At 36.1% G+C, this 17,259-nt stretch overlaps 1 protein-coding gene across 1 annotated transcript in view; it reads left to right on the top strand.

Moving 5' to 3' along the window:
* Tnpo-SR (transportin 3) overlaps positions 1–14,097 on the top strand; it is a 36,355-nt gene extending 22,258 nt beyond the window's left edge. Inside the window, exons 11-17 of the mRNA XM_071661043.1 lie at positions 2,805–3,032; positions 4,435–4,569; positions 5,023–5,163; positions 7,247–7,458; positions 9,278–9,371; positions 11,952–12,161; positions 12,376–14,097. Coding sequence (XP_071517144.1) covers positions 2,805–3,032; positions 4,435–4,569; positions 5,023–5,163; positions 7,247–7,458; positions 9,278–9,371; positions 11,952–12,161; positions 12,376–12,570 — 1,215 coding nt within the window. The 3' untranslated portion in view covers positions 12,571–14,097. The remainder of the gene's footprint in view (positions 1–2,804; positions 3,033–4,434; positions 4,570–5,022; positions 5,164–7,246; positions 7,459–9,277; positions 9,372–11,951; positions 12,162–12,375) is intronic.
* The last annotated feature ends 3,162 nt before the right edge of the window (positions 14,098–17,259 follow it).

Raw genomic sequence — 17,259 nt, 5'->3', positions numbered from 1 at the left:
TAGTGGGCCATTCACACATAGTACACATACTACAATTGCTCCAGCAGTTGAATTGGAGGTCATTTAATTTTTGTATAAGGAAAAAGCAAGACCAAGTGCTTCATTGAATTAGACAGCGTGCTCCTTTTGGAGCTTAGAAAATGTAGAACTGATTGCTCAGGATAATTTCTAGATACATAGAAGTTTTGTTAAAAAGGTTTTTATTATTACTGACCAAAGTTCATAAATTCATACTTTAAGGGCTTTTCTAGCTACAGTAGTGACATAGGAATTAGCATGTTTCACTTGTAGTTTCTCATGCCAGTTTTGTGTGGTTTGAATTAAAATCATCTAAGTACATTGAAATAGTTGCTTTTCAAGATTTGACTGGATATCATTAGCACATTAGTTATTTGGCCTCATAACCCATCAAAATATAGTAGCTTATTTTGATTGCAGAAATCAGAGCAAATAGAGTTGTCGTTTCTCGTCATTTTGCTGAATACCAACATCAAAGCATTGGTTAGCCAATCTGACTCGGAACTTATCATGGTAGTAGCTTATTTCATGTAAAAGTAGCAGTTTTATGAATATTAATGGAAGATAAGCATATTGTTGATAGAACTGGCAACTAATGTAAAAGTATAACTAAGTTATGGATGAAGGCAAGCAAGTATGAATATGTACATGTGTGTATGTATATGTTGATGTGGATATGTGTGTGTGTGTGGAAGTTTATGTATATATATGTGTGTATATGAGTGGATGGGCCATTCTTTGTCTGTTTCCTGGCTCTACCTTGCTTAAGTGGGAGACAACGATCAAGTATAATAAAAAAAATCAAAACAGTTTGATATTCATGTACATTATTCCTGGATAAATGCTTCAGAAATGGCTTCCTCCCCTTGCATGAATGGATAGTAATGGTTCCCTTTAGATTAAGCATATTTAGAAGCTATTCACTCTACACAGGTTACCTATTTGACCTCAAGCCTATGGGTTCAGGGTGGGTTTGAGTGATTAAAGGGATTTATGCACCAAATGTATGCTATGGAATTCAAAATGGATATACTGGTAATGTGTTTTAAGTCTGTCAGGGTTTTGGCCAGATAAAAGAACATCTTTGAAGGCTCCAAGTAGGTACATTTATTGTTTAGATTGTATCCTGGTGTTTGTTGAGTTTTATAAATGAATAACTTCAGGAATCTCAAGGATTGTCTTTCCAATTAAGGTCCACTCGTATTTTATGCCTTGAGACCTAACTTGAACTGTGCGGCATGCATTTTCTCTGATCTACATTGTTACAATACTTAAAGAAATCTCTAAAAGTTATTTTACATTTTATAGTGAAGCATAATGAAATACTCATATTAGCTGAACTGATGCACAGACTTTCTCTGTAAATGTTTCAAGAATTTGTGTTTTTAGCTCTGATTTTTTTTTTCCTCCCAAAAAGAAGGAAGAGAGAAGGGGGCTAGGTGAGGATATTCCCTCAAAGGCCCAGTTCTCTGTTCTTAACGCTGCCTCGCTAACGCGGGAAATGGCGAATAGTTTGAAAGAAAGAAAGAAAGAAAGCTCTGAATTATTGAAAATATGTTGTATTTGAAGTGGGAAAAGATTGAGCACAATTCTCTGTGCTTCAAGTGTGGTATCAGGTTTAATTAAACTGTTGATGAAATATTATTCTTGTTTGTACTTGTGTCTTGGCTCAGCCAATTGTTTTGGCCTGAGTTTATTGTTTTTAGTTTAATTTATTGTTTGTAAATATATTGCTTAGTAGTTGCAAGAGTGTAGCCATGTATAAGTTTTTCCTTTTAGTGTTGACATTGCTAACATTAACATTAAGTATTGTTTATGATTTGAATATTTTTCTTGAACTTTTTGCTCTAGACATTAAAATTTTGATACATACAGGTAATTTCTTCATTTGTCAGCTTTAAGATGTTTGGTGGAAAAGAGAATTTAACTCATTGTAAGCAAGACTTTAAGCTAGATAGTTCATTCTTTTAAAGAATATATTTTCTTTAAGCCACATATTTTCAAAAGGAATTAAATGTCAAGTGTTCCATCTCCTGCTTATCTTCCAGTATTACATTTTTAGGATGAGTTTTAACTGTTGTAAATAATGCAGTAACTGCTACACCTACATTCATATTAAGTACTTGATGAAAATCTTTCTTTCATACTCTTCACCATTTCCCGTGTTAGCGAGGTAGCGTCAAGAACAGAGGACTGGACCTTTGAGGGAATATCCTTACCTGACCCCCTTCTCTGTTCCTTCTTTTGGAAAACTAAAAAAAACCAAGAGGGGAGGATATCCAGTCCCCCCCCCCCCCTCCTTTCCCTTTTCGTCGCCTTCTACGACACGCAGGGAATGTGTGGGAAGTATTCTTTCTCCCCTATCCCCAGGGATAAACTTGATGAAAATATGTGCATTAATTTTTAGACAACTGAAAAAGTTGTCGTTTTTTTAAATGTAGTTTATGACAGTTAAATATCATATGGTCATTAGAGGTGACTTTTGGGAGATTTAAAGTTTATGTATAAGGGAGAAGACTTTTTCTCTCTTTTTTCCTTATGAGAGAGCATTACTGCTGTAACATGTATTTTGTAAAACTATATCTTTGGATCATTGTTTCTGAGGAATGCCTTTTTTTTTTGCTTAAGAATAGTTTAAATCATTTTGATTAATACAGAAACATGTCCCAGTTCTGTGCATTGCCAGGGATTTCAGTGGTTTCTCATGAAAATATAGTCATAACCTTTAACAAAATATTTTTGTAAGATTGGTTGTTTATTGTTCTTAACTTTTGATGTGCTTTCAGGCTTTGGATGCCGTATGTCAGAGTTGCCGTGACCACATTGAACAACATTTTGATGGGCTAATGCAGATAATTGCATCTCTTGACTCATTCAGTATCAGTAATGAGGCTGTGGTTGGGCTTCTAAAGGGAGTAGCATCAATTCTTGGTAGATTCCCACGAGAGAGAATAAAAGAAGACATGAGAAAGCTCTGTTTAGTCCAAATTTCTAATTTGCAGAAAGTAATAGAGGTAAGTATTATGTCATTCTTTTCTTTTTGGAGCATTATCATGTGTTTTAAGTCAGTCTATCAGATTTCCTTCTCATAGTAGCATATCTTCTCACAGTCATAGATGAGCTTATTACCTTTTCATCTCTCACTTATGTTCACTTTATTTTTTGCCTTCTTTTTGGGATCAGTCTTCATAATGCTGTAGACCTATTTAATTTTACTTTTTATAATTAGTTTCTTATGGCATAGAAAATAAATCTTAGCCTTTATAAGGTAAGTGGTTATTCAGTCTACCCCTAGGAAATTGATCATGACACCTCTTTGCAACTTTCCTAAGTGCCCTTCATTTTCATTCACTGTATTTAAATGGGAATTGAGATAATGGGTACTTGGATTAGTAGAATAGCCTTTACTTAGTCTCATTTAGCATTTAATGAAGTCTCTGTGAGCCAGTGGCTTTTTCGTTTTGCAGCCATGTGAGAATAAGCAAAAATTCATTATTTTGGAAAATCGTTTTTTTTCTTTTTTAGATGGGCAAAACCTTCATGCGTTTTAAGATTTATTTCAAACCACTCAAAGTTACTGGTGTAAGCATTCACAGTCTTCCTTGTTCACATCACAGAATTGCCATTGATAGTTTTTTATACTGGTTTGTGAATGCCTGTTTTTAAGAAAAGAGTGAAATTTAGGCTTTCATAATACAGATTGGAAATACTGTATATTGACTTACGGGTTGACCATTGTTACTGACTCATACCTCCAAGAGGTTACATGACAAGTGAAAAACTACCTTTAGCAAGGCTTTATCATTGAGGGTACAGTCTTGTCCAAGAGTACTCCCTTTTTGTTGAAAGTCACACAAACTTGGGCTGCTGGAGCCATTAGAATGAAGTCCTTGTAACACCTGGACTCTTCCATATAAGCTGGTTCTTGGATAACTATAGATGAAATATAATTTTACCTTTGAAATTTATAAAATCCCTCCAGACATAGGGGTTGACTTCTTTACTGAGTATTCCAGGTAAACTTTAATGTGAGTAACATCAAAGTTGATGAACACAATTTATTCATTAGTGAAGATGGCCATTCAAAATAGTTCATATAACTCATGTAAAAGTAAACCTTAGATATTCAGGAATAGTAGCCTAATGCTTACAGAATCCATGAACAGTCCAAGGAACATGTCCCATAAGGTACAAATAGGTAATGACAGTACATGGTGAATGCAATGCTGCTGTGTGTACAAATTGGCTTTGAATTGATGTATGTTCATTTCTTTGGCTGGGGGTAAACTTTTATGGCAAATATAGACTAAAACATGAATTTTCTGCTGAGAAGTTGAGGTTGACTTATACACCTGGTCAGCTCATACACTACTGTGTATAATCCATTCTTGCTCTAGCTATGTTTTGTATTTACAGGGAAATGCACAGATAGATAAGAATACTAAAAGTGATCCAGTTATTTGGTTGGATCGGCTGGCTGCTATATTTAGAAATGTTAACCCTGTTGTCCAGAATGGAGAGCAGCATCCATGTCAAGAAGTAGTAATGGAGGTAAGCCATTTTGAGTTAATCGATAGATTGAAGAAAATTGCTTTTTCAGCAAGCAATACTGCTTAGGGTGTGGAATCTGTCTGATTTTACTGAAAAAGTAGGCCACTTGAATGTACAGGTCTCTTTTTCCCTCTCACAAACTTCCTCATCCCACCACTTGCTACCCTTTGTCATACATCCACGTTCAACAATCTGCATGCCGTACAATTCTCTCATGTATGTCTTGGCCATATCATTTCCAATTTTCCAAATCACTTTAGAGTACTCCTCTCTTACATTTTTTGAAATTCATTACTTTTATGTATTCTGCCTGTTTGCTGATAGTGAGGATTATAGATTATCTATTTTTCCCCCATTGTTTTACAAAGTGATGCCAACTGAGATTACTACATTCAGTTTCAGCTGAGACGAAATTAAAATTTTCTTTGCATGTTGTTTTAATATTTTCCGTAGGTATGGCCAACTCTCTCACTGACGTTCCAGAGGTATAGTTCAGATTTACGGGTAATGGAACATTGCTGTCGCTGTTTACGGTTTGCAGTACGCTGTGTGCATCAGCAGTCAGCACCACTTCTGTCTCCCCTTGTTGAGCAGGTATCATGTCTCCAAAGCATGTTTGTAAACCTATATGGATTTAGGTATTCATTATATGCTTGATGCTTAGCATCTTCGTTTATCAATAACTTTCATTGATATGCAAGAAGTAGACTTTTTTTTTAAAGCTCACTTTGTCCTGTGATTTTGAGATTGTGTTAGGAATAGAATCTGATCCATCAAGAAAAATTATTGCTAGGCATCCTTATCTATTCCTATTTTTAGATATGTGGTAAAACAGGTGGGAAGGACTTCTACCTTTTATGTTGTTCAAAATTATAGTATTGTATTGTTCACCATGTTGGAAGGGTATCTATATATAGTTTTTCTGTTATTTAAAAAAATATGCCCGGAGCTAGAGGATTAGAAGACTATTCACATTTATCTGATGTAGATGACCAACAAGGGACTGTATGGCTGGCTAGAAACCCCCTCATCATGAAGTATCTCTTTCTGAGGTGAGAATTTTTCCATGGTGACTCAGCCTTGGATGTATGAATTTGTCTGAAGAGAGAGATAAGTACAGTGTTTGATGAGAGAAATCTGGATATTTTGTTTGTAAGCAAGAGTTGAAAGGTAATTCGGTAAATGTTAAGGGGTGGAGTCTAGGTCTCATGAAGGGACAAATGCAAAAGAAGTGGGTGGCTTTTTGATGCAAAAAAGAACTGAGGGGCCTTTATGAGAATGCAAAGAAGGGAATTTAAGTTTATTATGGATTAGAAAGTAGATGCCAAGTGCTTATGTGCTTAACATCAAGAGGAGTTAGGAATAGAGGTGAATGTTTTGGGAGGAGCTGAGTGAATGCATCAGCATCTGGTATTAGAGATGGGTGATTTGAATGCAATATTGGATGATGTGGCAGTTTAGGGTGTAATTAGGGAGCTTGAGGTATGTAGTAATGTTAATGAAAATGCTTTTGGAGTTGTGCTGAAAAAGATTCTTGATTGGCTTACCTGATGTAAATGGGGACATGTATGAGTATATATTGATGATTGGGGTAGCTGTTAAAGTGTGATTATTGGATTATGTATTAAGTGATAGTTATAAATGTAAATGTGTTGGTACGGGCAGCTATTTGTGATGACTTTTTGATGGTGTGAGATTAGAGTTTAGAAAGGCTTCAGGGGAATAGGAAATATGGTTGGGAAGAGGGTGGTGAAAATGAGCTTGTGTAAGAAGATATCAGGAGAGATTTAGTGAAGAATGGCAAAATGAGAGTAGAGGAATGGGAAGTATTTGAATAAGCATTGCTTACATGTGTAAGAAAAGTATGTGGCACACACAAGGTAGTGTGTGGGCATGTGAGAAAGGGTAGTAAGTTGTAGCATGAGACAGTAAGTTTTGACTGAATGAGAGGGAAGAATTTTATCAGGTATTACCTTTCAAAAAAAAAGGAGTGTGAGTGATTGAGATATACAAGAGAGCAGCAGGTTGTTGAGGGGAAGGTGCAGGGGCTGATAAACAGGACAAACAAGAGTTAGGTTGAGGTACCTGAGGATTGATAGAATGCCTGTGTAATGCCATTGAGGTGCATGAGGATTGATTGAATTCTTGGATAATGCTTTTGTATAAAAGCAATGAAGACAAAAGTGAATGTTCAAATTATAGATGTATAAGTTTGTGAAGTGGACCTGTTAAGTTGAATTTGAGTGTGGTGATTGAGAGGATAGTGGTATGCGCAGAGCATGTGATTGAGTAAGAATAGTGTGGCTTCAGGAGTGTTAGAGGATTTGTGGATCAGTTGTTTATTGTGCCTTAGATAGTGGACATGTGAAATGATTCGAGAAGCACACCTCACATATTTGGAGCACTGTGGTGTACTGGTGGCGATATACTATCATTGGGCTGAACCAAGGCATTTGAAATGGTGAGGAGAAACTGTGGAAGGGTAAATGGGGCTTGATTTCGGGTGATTGTCCATGACAGGCTGTAGAGTGGATGTGACGGAATGAGGTCATTATTCGTCTGTTCCTTGAGCTACCTCAGTATGCAGGAAAGGCAGACAGGTATGAAAAAATTATTTATTTGCTCTTAGTATGTATATAGTAAGCTGTTATATTTGTCTCACTCTCTCTTTTTACAGATTGTGGGTTTATATGCAGCACATGGCCACAGCTGTTTCTTATATCTGGGAAGCATTCTGGTTGATGAATATGCAAGCGAGGCTGGTTGTGTTGGTGGTCTCTTGGCCATGCTAGAAGCATTTACACAGCCAACCTTCACCCTTCTCACACAACCCAATGGATTCAGGGATCATCCTGATACTGTTGATGACTGGTTTAGATTGTGTGCAAGGTAAGTCTCTTTTTATGTTCCATAGTCTCATATATTCCCTCATACTCTGTCTCTCTGTAGGGAGCAAAGACGTGACTTAGAAATTATTATATTAGAAGAACTTAAATTTGGGGAATGCACTGATAAAATAGTGCTTTTAAACCAAGTGTGTTATGAAAATGATAATTAACAACAAACAGAGAAGTGAAGGTAATGATGAAAATGTTCATTATATGCATAAGAATTTGAACAGAATACTCCTTAGTGAAAAGGTCACAAGTTAAACACCTGAACATAGAGTACTCCTTTCAACTTCACTAATTGGGAAGTTGTTTCATATGTTAATTGTCTTGAAGAAAAAGTACTTTACCTCATTCAAGGTTAATCATTTGCCCACAAGTTTGTATACGTTAATATGACTAAAATCAGGCGAATTAAGTCTTCAGTACCTTGACACATTAAGATTATATAAGTCTGTGATCATTTTGAAAACCTGTGTTAGATCACCTCTTAACCTTCTCTTTTCTAAGCAAAGTAGATTCTCAAAGCAAGTCACTGTTTCTAATATGCTTGCTTCTAACATAATTGTAAATCTCTTAAGGATTTCTTTTTTCTATTTTCAGCAATATACACTTCATATTGATGCTTACTGTATCACTCTCTTACTTTCATATTGCCATTTTTTAATGTAATTCTCTTACTTTCTCTACACAAACTTGCATGACTTGCTCTATCTTGTTGGGTAATGTATTCTCTTGAGTTTCTTATGAGCTACTTTCTTGACAACAGGCACTTTTTTATATTACTGTTCCACTCACTACCTTGGTTTTGGTTTAGAAATAGACCATTTTCTACGCATTGGTACATATTTTCCCTCTGATGCTTTGGGTTTTTTTCTGAAGCTTTTCCAAGCTAAGTTCATGCCATTTTCATTGACTGTATAATCCCAGGTTTGTCTGTTGAAGGCAGTGCAAAGCTCATTAAAAAATATTTTTGCTCATTTAAAATCAGGTATTTTTTTCGTGACAGTCATGTTGACCAACATTACATGCAGTATTGAAAGCAACTTTAGAAGTAATTTGTCAGTGATCACTTGCACCCACAAAACTTTTTTCCAACTTCCACATTATTTCTCGACTAACTGGATTAGGGCATGACGTGATTTTGCCAGAGATAGGGTTAACCCTAATGCTTACAAAGTATCATGTTCACTTCAAAGTACTGCTGTCTTCTGCAGTCTTTTCATTGTCTACAACTGTTTGTTTTATGTCAGTTGAGTATTTTTATGTATTTGCATTTTGTTTCATTGCTCTTGTTCGGAATTGTGTTTGCTTTCTTTATGAAACTGTACTTATGCTTTGGTTATGTAATAATTTAATAAACAGCTTCATAATTGATTGTTGTTGAAGTACAACCAGATGTGATTCATGCTTTAGTGATATACATCCAGACTTTTGTTCATTCCATCAAGAGATCTAGAGGATTGGGTTCTGGATAATTGGGAGTTCTGTTTATGTGTAACTTGAGGCTACTGGTTTTAATGACTTTTTCTAAATTTTACTACTTTTGGTGCTTAAAGTTGTTGAGTCTTATATGTTTGGCATATCCAAGAATTAATGCAAAGTTCTTTTGTAAATGTTTTCATGATTGTTGTTGCCTCTTTGACATGATATACTGTGGAAATAGCTAATACTGTAATATTTAGTGAAAATTTGGAACAGGCCATGGAGCTTTATGTGGAAGGAGAAATATTAATGATATAGTCATAGAATTCTGCTTTTTTTTCATTTTATATTTGTAAGTGCTATATATAAATTTAATAGGTATTTCCATATTACAGGTTCCTTCAGCGAGCACCAGTAGCTTTCCTTCAGTGTCCAGCCTTAAATGTTATCCTTGAATGTGGACTACAGGCTTGCATGCTTGATCATAAGGTAGGATAAATTTTGAAGTTTTTTCATAAGTTTGCCATTTTTTCACACATCTCTATTCCAAGCTCTCTTTCACCACCCTTTTCTCACCCATATTTCCTCTTTTCCAAAAGCCTTTACAAATCTTCGCCTTTACTTCCACAAGGTAATGATCAGACATCCCATTAGCTGCCCCTCTCAGCATATTCATATCCTAGAATCTTTTGTATACCAGTCAGTTAGTGTATAATCCAATAATGCCCATTTATCATCTGTACCACTCCACATGTTCTTAAATGTCCCTCATTTTAAAACAGGTATTCTCTTGCTACAGGTCTTTTTCAGTGCATGACTCCATAAGCTGTTTACCTTTTGTATTCACATTCCTGAATACCCCATGCCTCTCATTAATACAACATTGCTGGGAATACAGGACTTCATACATGCCCATCTTCACCATAACAGACACCAACTTCTCCAATACACTCCACAATACATTCAGGACCTTTGCCCCTTCTTTTACCCTGTAACTCACTTTAACCCCCATGTTTTCATCTGGTGCCAGGTACCAAAAGCACTCCACAAAGTTACTTCCCTACTTAAAATTACATATAGCATGTGCAGCAACTATACCTATTACCTAATTTTTGTTCATATTTACTTAATGAACTTTCTGTTACACTGTCACCCAGACTCGGGCACTAGTTACCAGAGTTTCTCTTTTGTGTCTGCCACTGGTGCCGTGTCACCTGCAGATGGCAGTTAACACCTCCCATGTCCCTCACCACCAGCTTACTGTACACCAATCCCTCTATAATACCCTTGCATTTGCCCTTTTTACTGTACCTAAGCATCCAGACCCAGGACCTTAATCTTTGGAGCCCATGCAACATTCAAGAACCCAACCACATCCACCAGATGGAACCACAGGTTGAGAAAAGTATGTATGTTCTTTTTTATGGAGAGAGTGCAGGACATTTATGGATTAAATGTTATTCATATATCTTCAACGTGTTAGTTACATCTTGAGTATGAGATATGTTGCATAGGGGATTATTTTGTTGGAGAGATGATTAGTATCCAGAGCATAGGCAAGATGGGTGTAACTTTATATCTCTGGGGAGTGTAGTTTGAGATGTGTTTACATCTGGTGGATTGGAATTTAAGAATGGGTTGATATGTGTGGTTTGTTGTTTGCTTGTTATGTCATTGCAGTGTGATTGTTTTGTCAGTGTAGTTTTACATCTGGTGGAATGGAATTTAAGAATGGGTTGATATGTGTGGTTTGTTGTTTGCTTGTTATGTCAATGCAGTGTGATTGTTTTGTCAGTGTAGTTTTTGCTTTGAGTAAAGGTATTTATTAATATAAGTGAGTATGAGACAGTTGAGCTCTTAGTTTTGTATAGGTATTAATGATTGATTATGTTGTGGTTTAGGTGTGAGATGTCTAATGTTGTTGGAAAGAACTGCATGCTAAGCATGTTATGGTGTAATTGTATCAGTGATAGTTATAATTTATTTTATATCAAGATGTAAAAGAAGCCATCATAAACTTGCATGTAGCACAGAATTGTAGAGACATTAGTAATTGTCTCTGAGAACTGGTAGATTACATTATTGTGGAGAATAAATAGTGTAAGGGTACCCAAGTACAGTTTCATGCTTTTGGCTTATGTATTTTCATTCATTCAGATGTCAGTGAAAGTTTTTATTTGTATCATTCAGGCGGTTAAAAATAGTCGTTTCCATTTGTTCATAACTTTTTATTCTGATGTATTTAAATTCATTGCCATTCGTGTTGGTAGGATCAAATTTGTACATCCTTTTTTTGCTCACACTCCAAAATAGCTTCCATTTTGATGTAGAAGATGTTTTTCATTGTGCTTTCATTTTCTTTTTAATCATCTCTTAATTTTTTTAATGATTTTGTCTTTTGTATGATTGGTAAATGCAAGTTTGAATTATTTTGATGTGTTTATTTATTATTTATTATACTTAGTTGCTGTCTCCCACATTAGCAAGGTAGTGTAAGGAAACAGTTGAAAAAATGGCCCAGCCCACCCACATACACACGTATATACATAAACACCCACACACGCATATATACATACCTATACATTTTAACATATACAAACACAGATATATATACACATGTACATATTCATTATCCCTGGGGATAGAGGATTAAGAATACTTCCCACGTATTCCCTGCGTGTTGTAGAAGGCGACTAAAAGGGGAGGGAGCGGGGGGCTGGAAATCCTCCCCTCTCTTTTTTTTTTTTTTTTTTCCCAAAAGAAGGAACAGAGGGGGCCAGGTGAGGATATTCCAAAAAAGGCCCAGTCCTCTGTTCTTAACGCTACCTCGCTAACACGGGAAATGGCAATTAGTTTAAAAGAAAAGAAACATATTCATACTTGCTGCCTTCATCCATTCCCTTCACAACCCTGCCACATATGAAAAACAGCACCCCCCCTCGCATGCGCGAGTGAGATATTGCTAGGAAAAGATAACAAAGGCCACATTCGTTCACACTCAAGTCTAGCTGTCATGTGTAATGCACCGAAACCACAGCTCCCTTTCCACATCCACATTTGATATTTTAGGAGGCAAACGCAGCTGTGCTCAAGTTTTTCCAAGATCTAGTGGAGGCAGGACGTAAACATGAAGACCGGCCAGACTATGAGACTCGTAATACTCTGGTCACAAACCTTTTCAGTACCCATGGAGAGAATTTAGTAGGCAACCTCATAACTGCAGCTGTATTTATTCTTCCTCAGTATATGCATCATGATGTTGCTGAAACTTTTTACCAGGTCAGTTTCTTAGTGAATGTGTAAGTGATTGTCTTGATTATTCTCATTTCCTTCTTCATATTTTGTAAGTACAGTAGCTTTACACTTATAATCATTTGACATTGTACCCAATATTTGTCAGCATATCATTTGAATTTAATCTGATCAGTGTGCATCACACAAAATATAATATACAGTTTTTTTATGAAACTAATGTGAATACTTTCTAAAACAGATTATGCAATTTGACCGTCCAAAGTTTTGTCTGTGGTTAGAAGCCAAGTTGAAGACATTACCTACTCAGAACTCTGGTGGTGTGGAAGCAATTACTCAAACTGAATTGGTAGAGTTCCACAAGGCTGTCACGCAGGCAGAACGTACTAAGGAAATTACTCGGGCACTAGTAGACTTCTCACGTTTCTTCAGCTGACATGATAGACTGTATAGTTGAAGGTCATTGAGATAGCTGGTTTAGCAGACTTGACACCATAATTCAGATTGTGAAGTCATTGAAAAATATATGAAGAAGTGACAACATTTGACAAGAGGCTGCTAATAGATCAGAATGGCTTACCACAATTGTGTTGCACAGGAAAAAAAGTGTAGCCAAAGTGGTGCATGTTCTGGCTATCTGAATCTGTGGTAAATTTCTTTAGCTTCAGCAAAATTTTACTTTTATCAAAATTACATTTGGATCAGATATATTTTAAGAGTAAATCCAAAACAAATTGTAGTGTCTAGCAACCATAAAGTACTGGGTGTTCATTCTGGCAAAGATAACCAAGGTGTAATGTTTTTGTCTTGGATAAGGATTGCATCCTTATTATATTCACTGGATAATATGTAATTTTGATGACGAAACTCAGTCCTATAAGTTAGTACTTAAAGAAACTGTGTTGATCAAATAATATTCCAATTTTTTGCATATATTAGAATTAAAGAATCAAGGTTCTTGAAGTTATGCTGTTTGATAATTCTGATTTATGAATCCTTTGGTTTATTTTTCAGTCATAAACTGTAAATGAATTAGGTCTCCTATTTAATGTATAAATGTAGATTTGATTTTATAGTTTTATTTTATGTATGATTAAATGAATAATTGCTTGTTTATGAGCCATTGAGAGGCATTTGTCGAATTCCAAATAAGTGGCATTGCTTCTCTTTTGTGATACATGACAAAATTTCTTCCATGGTTTATAGGAAGATTTGTGCATCATACAGCGGCAGTGTGCAATGTTGTCATGATGAATGCAGTATGAAAGTTGAAGAAATTGGAATGGTACAGCATTTAACTTACATAGCAAACTAATCTCAGGCCAGGTAGTGTGTGGCTTGGACTCTAAACATTCATCATATTTAGTTAATATGTTCATAAACCAAACTATTTATTGCTTTGCTTTGTCTCTTTCCAGTGATAATGCAATGTACACATATTACAAAGTAAACAGAATGTAGTAACAACATATGGTGTACACACTGCTGTTATATTAGGTGTACTATTTGAATGAAAAGCCTTCCCTATTGGGTAAAGTTGTTCATTTGCAACCAATTAATGCACCATTCCTCTTCTGTTTGTCATATTGGTATACTACCTGGATGAGTACAGTTTTTGAGATTTTAAATTATATAGAAACTGGTTAAGGCCTGTGTCATCATAGAACTTTGGAGATGAACCACATTATTTTGTGAATTGATAATGAAGAATACAGTTACTGTACAGCAGCTCCTTGCTCAAGGACATAAATAACTAGAGTATCTCTTTGTGTTATCTTGGCACTAATGCTCAGAGGCAGGAATGCCCAAGGGGTTCATACTTCTGTCCACTCTGCTGTTCCGGATGACAGTCTGTCCTTTTCCTTCTCCACATTGTTGAGGTCTCCTTCTCCCATCCATTTGTGGCTGATACCTATGTTTTTTGTTACTTCTGGTAAATACAGTCATAATTACTTTGTACAAATTGTATTTTATATACCCCTAAGCATTATATGTGACAGTTAGAGACAGTGTGAATGAATGTGGCATTTTTTGCTTGTTTTCCTGGCGCTACCTCACTGAAGCAGGGGATAGCAATGCTGTTTCCTGTGGGGCAAGGCAGCGCCAGGAATTGGATAAACGCAAGAAAGTATTAATATGTACATGAATATATATATATGTATGTGTGCATTTGTTTTTCATTTATATTTATTGTACTTAATCAGTCTCCCGCGTTAGTGAGGTAGCGCAAGGAAACCGACGAAAGAATGGCCCAACCCACCTACATACACATGTATGTACATAAACACCAACACATGCACATATACATACCTATACATTTCAACGTACACAGACATACATATATACACATGTACATATTTATACTTGCTTTCTTCATCCATTCCTGGCCCAACTCACCCACATACACATCTATATACATAAATGCCCACACATGCACATATACATACCTATACATTTCAACATACACAGACATATACATATTCATACTTGCTACCTTATTCCATTCCTGTCCCCCAATCACCCACACACCCTGAGGTAGCGCTAGGAAAAGACAAAAAAGGCCACATTTGTTCACACTCAGTCTCTGGCTGTCATGTTTAATGTACCGAAACCACAGCTCACTTTCCACATCCAGGCTCTACAAAACTTTCCATGTTTACCCCAGCACATCCACCCTGGTATACCACATCATTCCAATGCACTCTATTCCTTGCACGCCTTTCACCCTCCTGCATGTTCAGGCCCCAATCGCTCAAAATCTTTTTCACTACATCCTTCCACCTCCAATTCGGTCTCCTGCTTCTTGTTCCCTCTACCTCTGACATATATCCTCTTTGTCAATCTTTCCTCACTCATTCTCTCCATGTGACTAAACCATTGCAATACACCCTCTTCTGCTCTCTCAACCACACTTTTTATTACCACACATTTCCCACCCTTTTATTACTTACCCGATCAAACCATCTCACACCACATATTGTCCTCAAACATTTAATTTCCAACACATCCACCCTCCTCCGCACAACACTATCTATAGCCCATGCCTCACAACCATATAACGCTGTTGAAACCACTATTCCTTCAAACATACCCATTTTTGCTCTCTTGAGATAACAGTCTCGCCATCCACACATCCAACAATGCTCCCAGAACCTTCGCCTCCCTCCTCCATCTTATGACTCACTTCCACTTCCATGTTCCATCTGCTGCCAAATCCACTCCCAGATATCTAAAACACCACTTCCTCCAGTTTTTCTCCATTCATACTTACCTCCCAGTTAACTTAACCCTACTGAACCTAATAACCTTGCTCTTATTCACATTTACTCAGCTTTCTTCTTTCACACACTACCAAACTCAGTCAGCAACTGCTGAATATGTACATGTGTATATATGTGTATGTATATGTATGTATACATTGAAATGTATAGGTATGTATATGTGTGTGGGTGTTTGTGTATATACGTGTGTATGTGGGTGGGTTGGGCCATTCTTTTGTATGTTTCCTTGCACTACCTCACTAAAGCGGGAGACGGCAATTAAGTATGACTTCAAATTTATCACCACAAATTCTATTCCAATATGTCATTAAATCCATATCACCTGAGGCTGACCCATTTATCTTTGAAGCACACACACACATCCTGTACACATATTGTATCCTTGCTCCTCAAATTCTAGACCCTAGTATTCACCTCCATACACCACTCCATGTATGAACATGTTAAACTAGTAATCAAGTTAACTAATCAGCATATTTCCATGTATTAAATACATACAACATCTAAAACTTTAAAAAAAAAAAAGACATCAGTACCTATAATCTGAATAAATCCCAAATGCAAACACTGCTTATTCCTAGGGCATTTGGGCAAGACATGCCTGAACTGATATGGCAGACGTAAAGGATCATCAATTAGCTTTTAAGCTTTGTACAAAACTTACATCAGTAACAAAGACTTAGGAATAGGTGAAAATTTAGGCAAAGTAAAACTATGAATTACTACAGAAAACAGAACCAACAAAAATTTTAGGAAAGCATATTATAATGATCTCCCTCCCACAAGTACAAAGCCTATTGCACTAACAGTATGATAACTTCATTACAAATATCTACATCTAGCTAGTTAGATTTTGATACAGGTGAACCTCACGAAAATATCCTCTCGTCACATCACACATTTGCAAATTGCCTAAAGAGCATAAAATATTGCAAAACATCCTTTACAAAGCTCATCAGAATTACATCTTTGAGCCATCAAAATTATAAATATATATATAATGCAGGAATGCAAAAACATATATATCTTACAAATACAAAGTAGTACAATTAATCCTTTAATGTACTACACAAAAATACAAAATTCATTAGTCAGTACACTTGGTGAACATTTTTTGCTAACAGTATTTTGCTTTGTGATTTTAATACATCTAGTAAAAAATACAACACTTCACAGATGGATTTTTTCCAAAAGTGTTCGTGTAAGTTAGGCTTTAATCAAGGTATAAATGCTCCGATTAATATTGGATTTCTTATATTTACTATGAGGTATGTTATCTCACACAAAGGTAATACCAAATACTAAAAAATAAGTATTTATGTTACAAAATACTCCAGCTAGGAAGGTAATCACCATAAATTACTTCTACTGTACTTCAAATAAATAATGGCATTTCACTGAAACATCATGAATATGAAGGTTGTATTCCAACATTAACATTGGAACCTGTTAACTAAAACAGCCCAAACTTTTAAAGATGAACACATATTTATTCATTTATTTATATTTATTCATTATACTTTGTTGCTGTCTCCTGTGTTAGTGAGGTATTGCAGGGAAACAGACAAAAGAATGGCCCAACCCACCCCCATACACATGCATATACATAAACGCCCACATATGCACATATACATACCTATAAATACACAGACATATACATATAGACACATGTATACATTCATACTTGATGCCTTCATCCATTCCCGTTGCCACCTCCACCACACATGAAATGACCCTCCTCTGCCTGTGCGCATGGGCAAGGCAGTGCTAGGAAATGACAACAAAGGCCACATTCATTCACACTCATTCTCTAGCTGTCATATGTATAATGTGTGTGTGTATGT

Source organism: Panulirus ornatus, chromosome 73, assembly GCF_036320965.1.
Source record: "Panulirus ornatus isolate Po-2019 chromosome 73, ASM3632096v1, whole genome shotgun sequence".
In the NCBI taxonomy this organism is placed as follows: Eukaryota; Metazoa; Arthropoda; class Malacostraca; order Decapoda; family Palinuridae; genus Panulirus; species Panulirus ornatus.
Note: the sequence above shows the minus strand (reverse complement) of the source record. Positions and strands in the feature narration are given on the sequence as shown.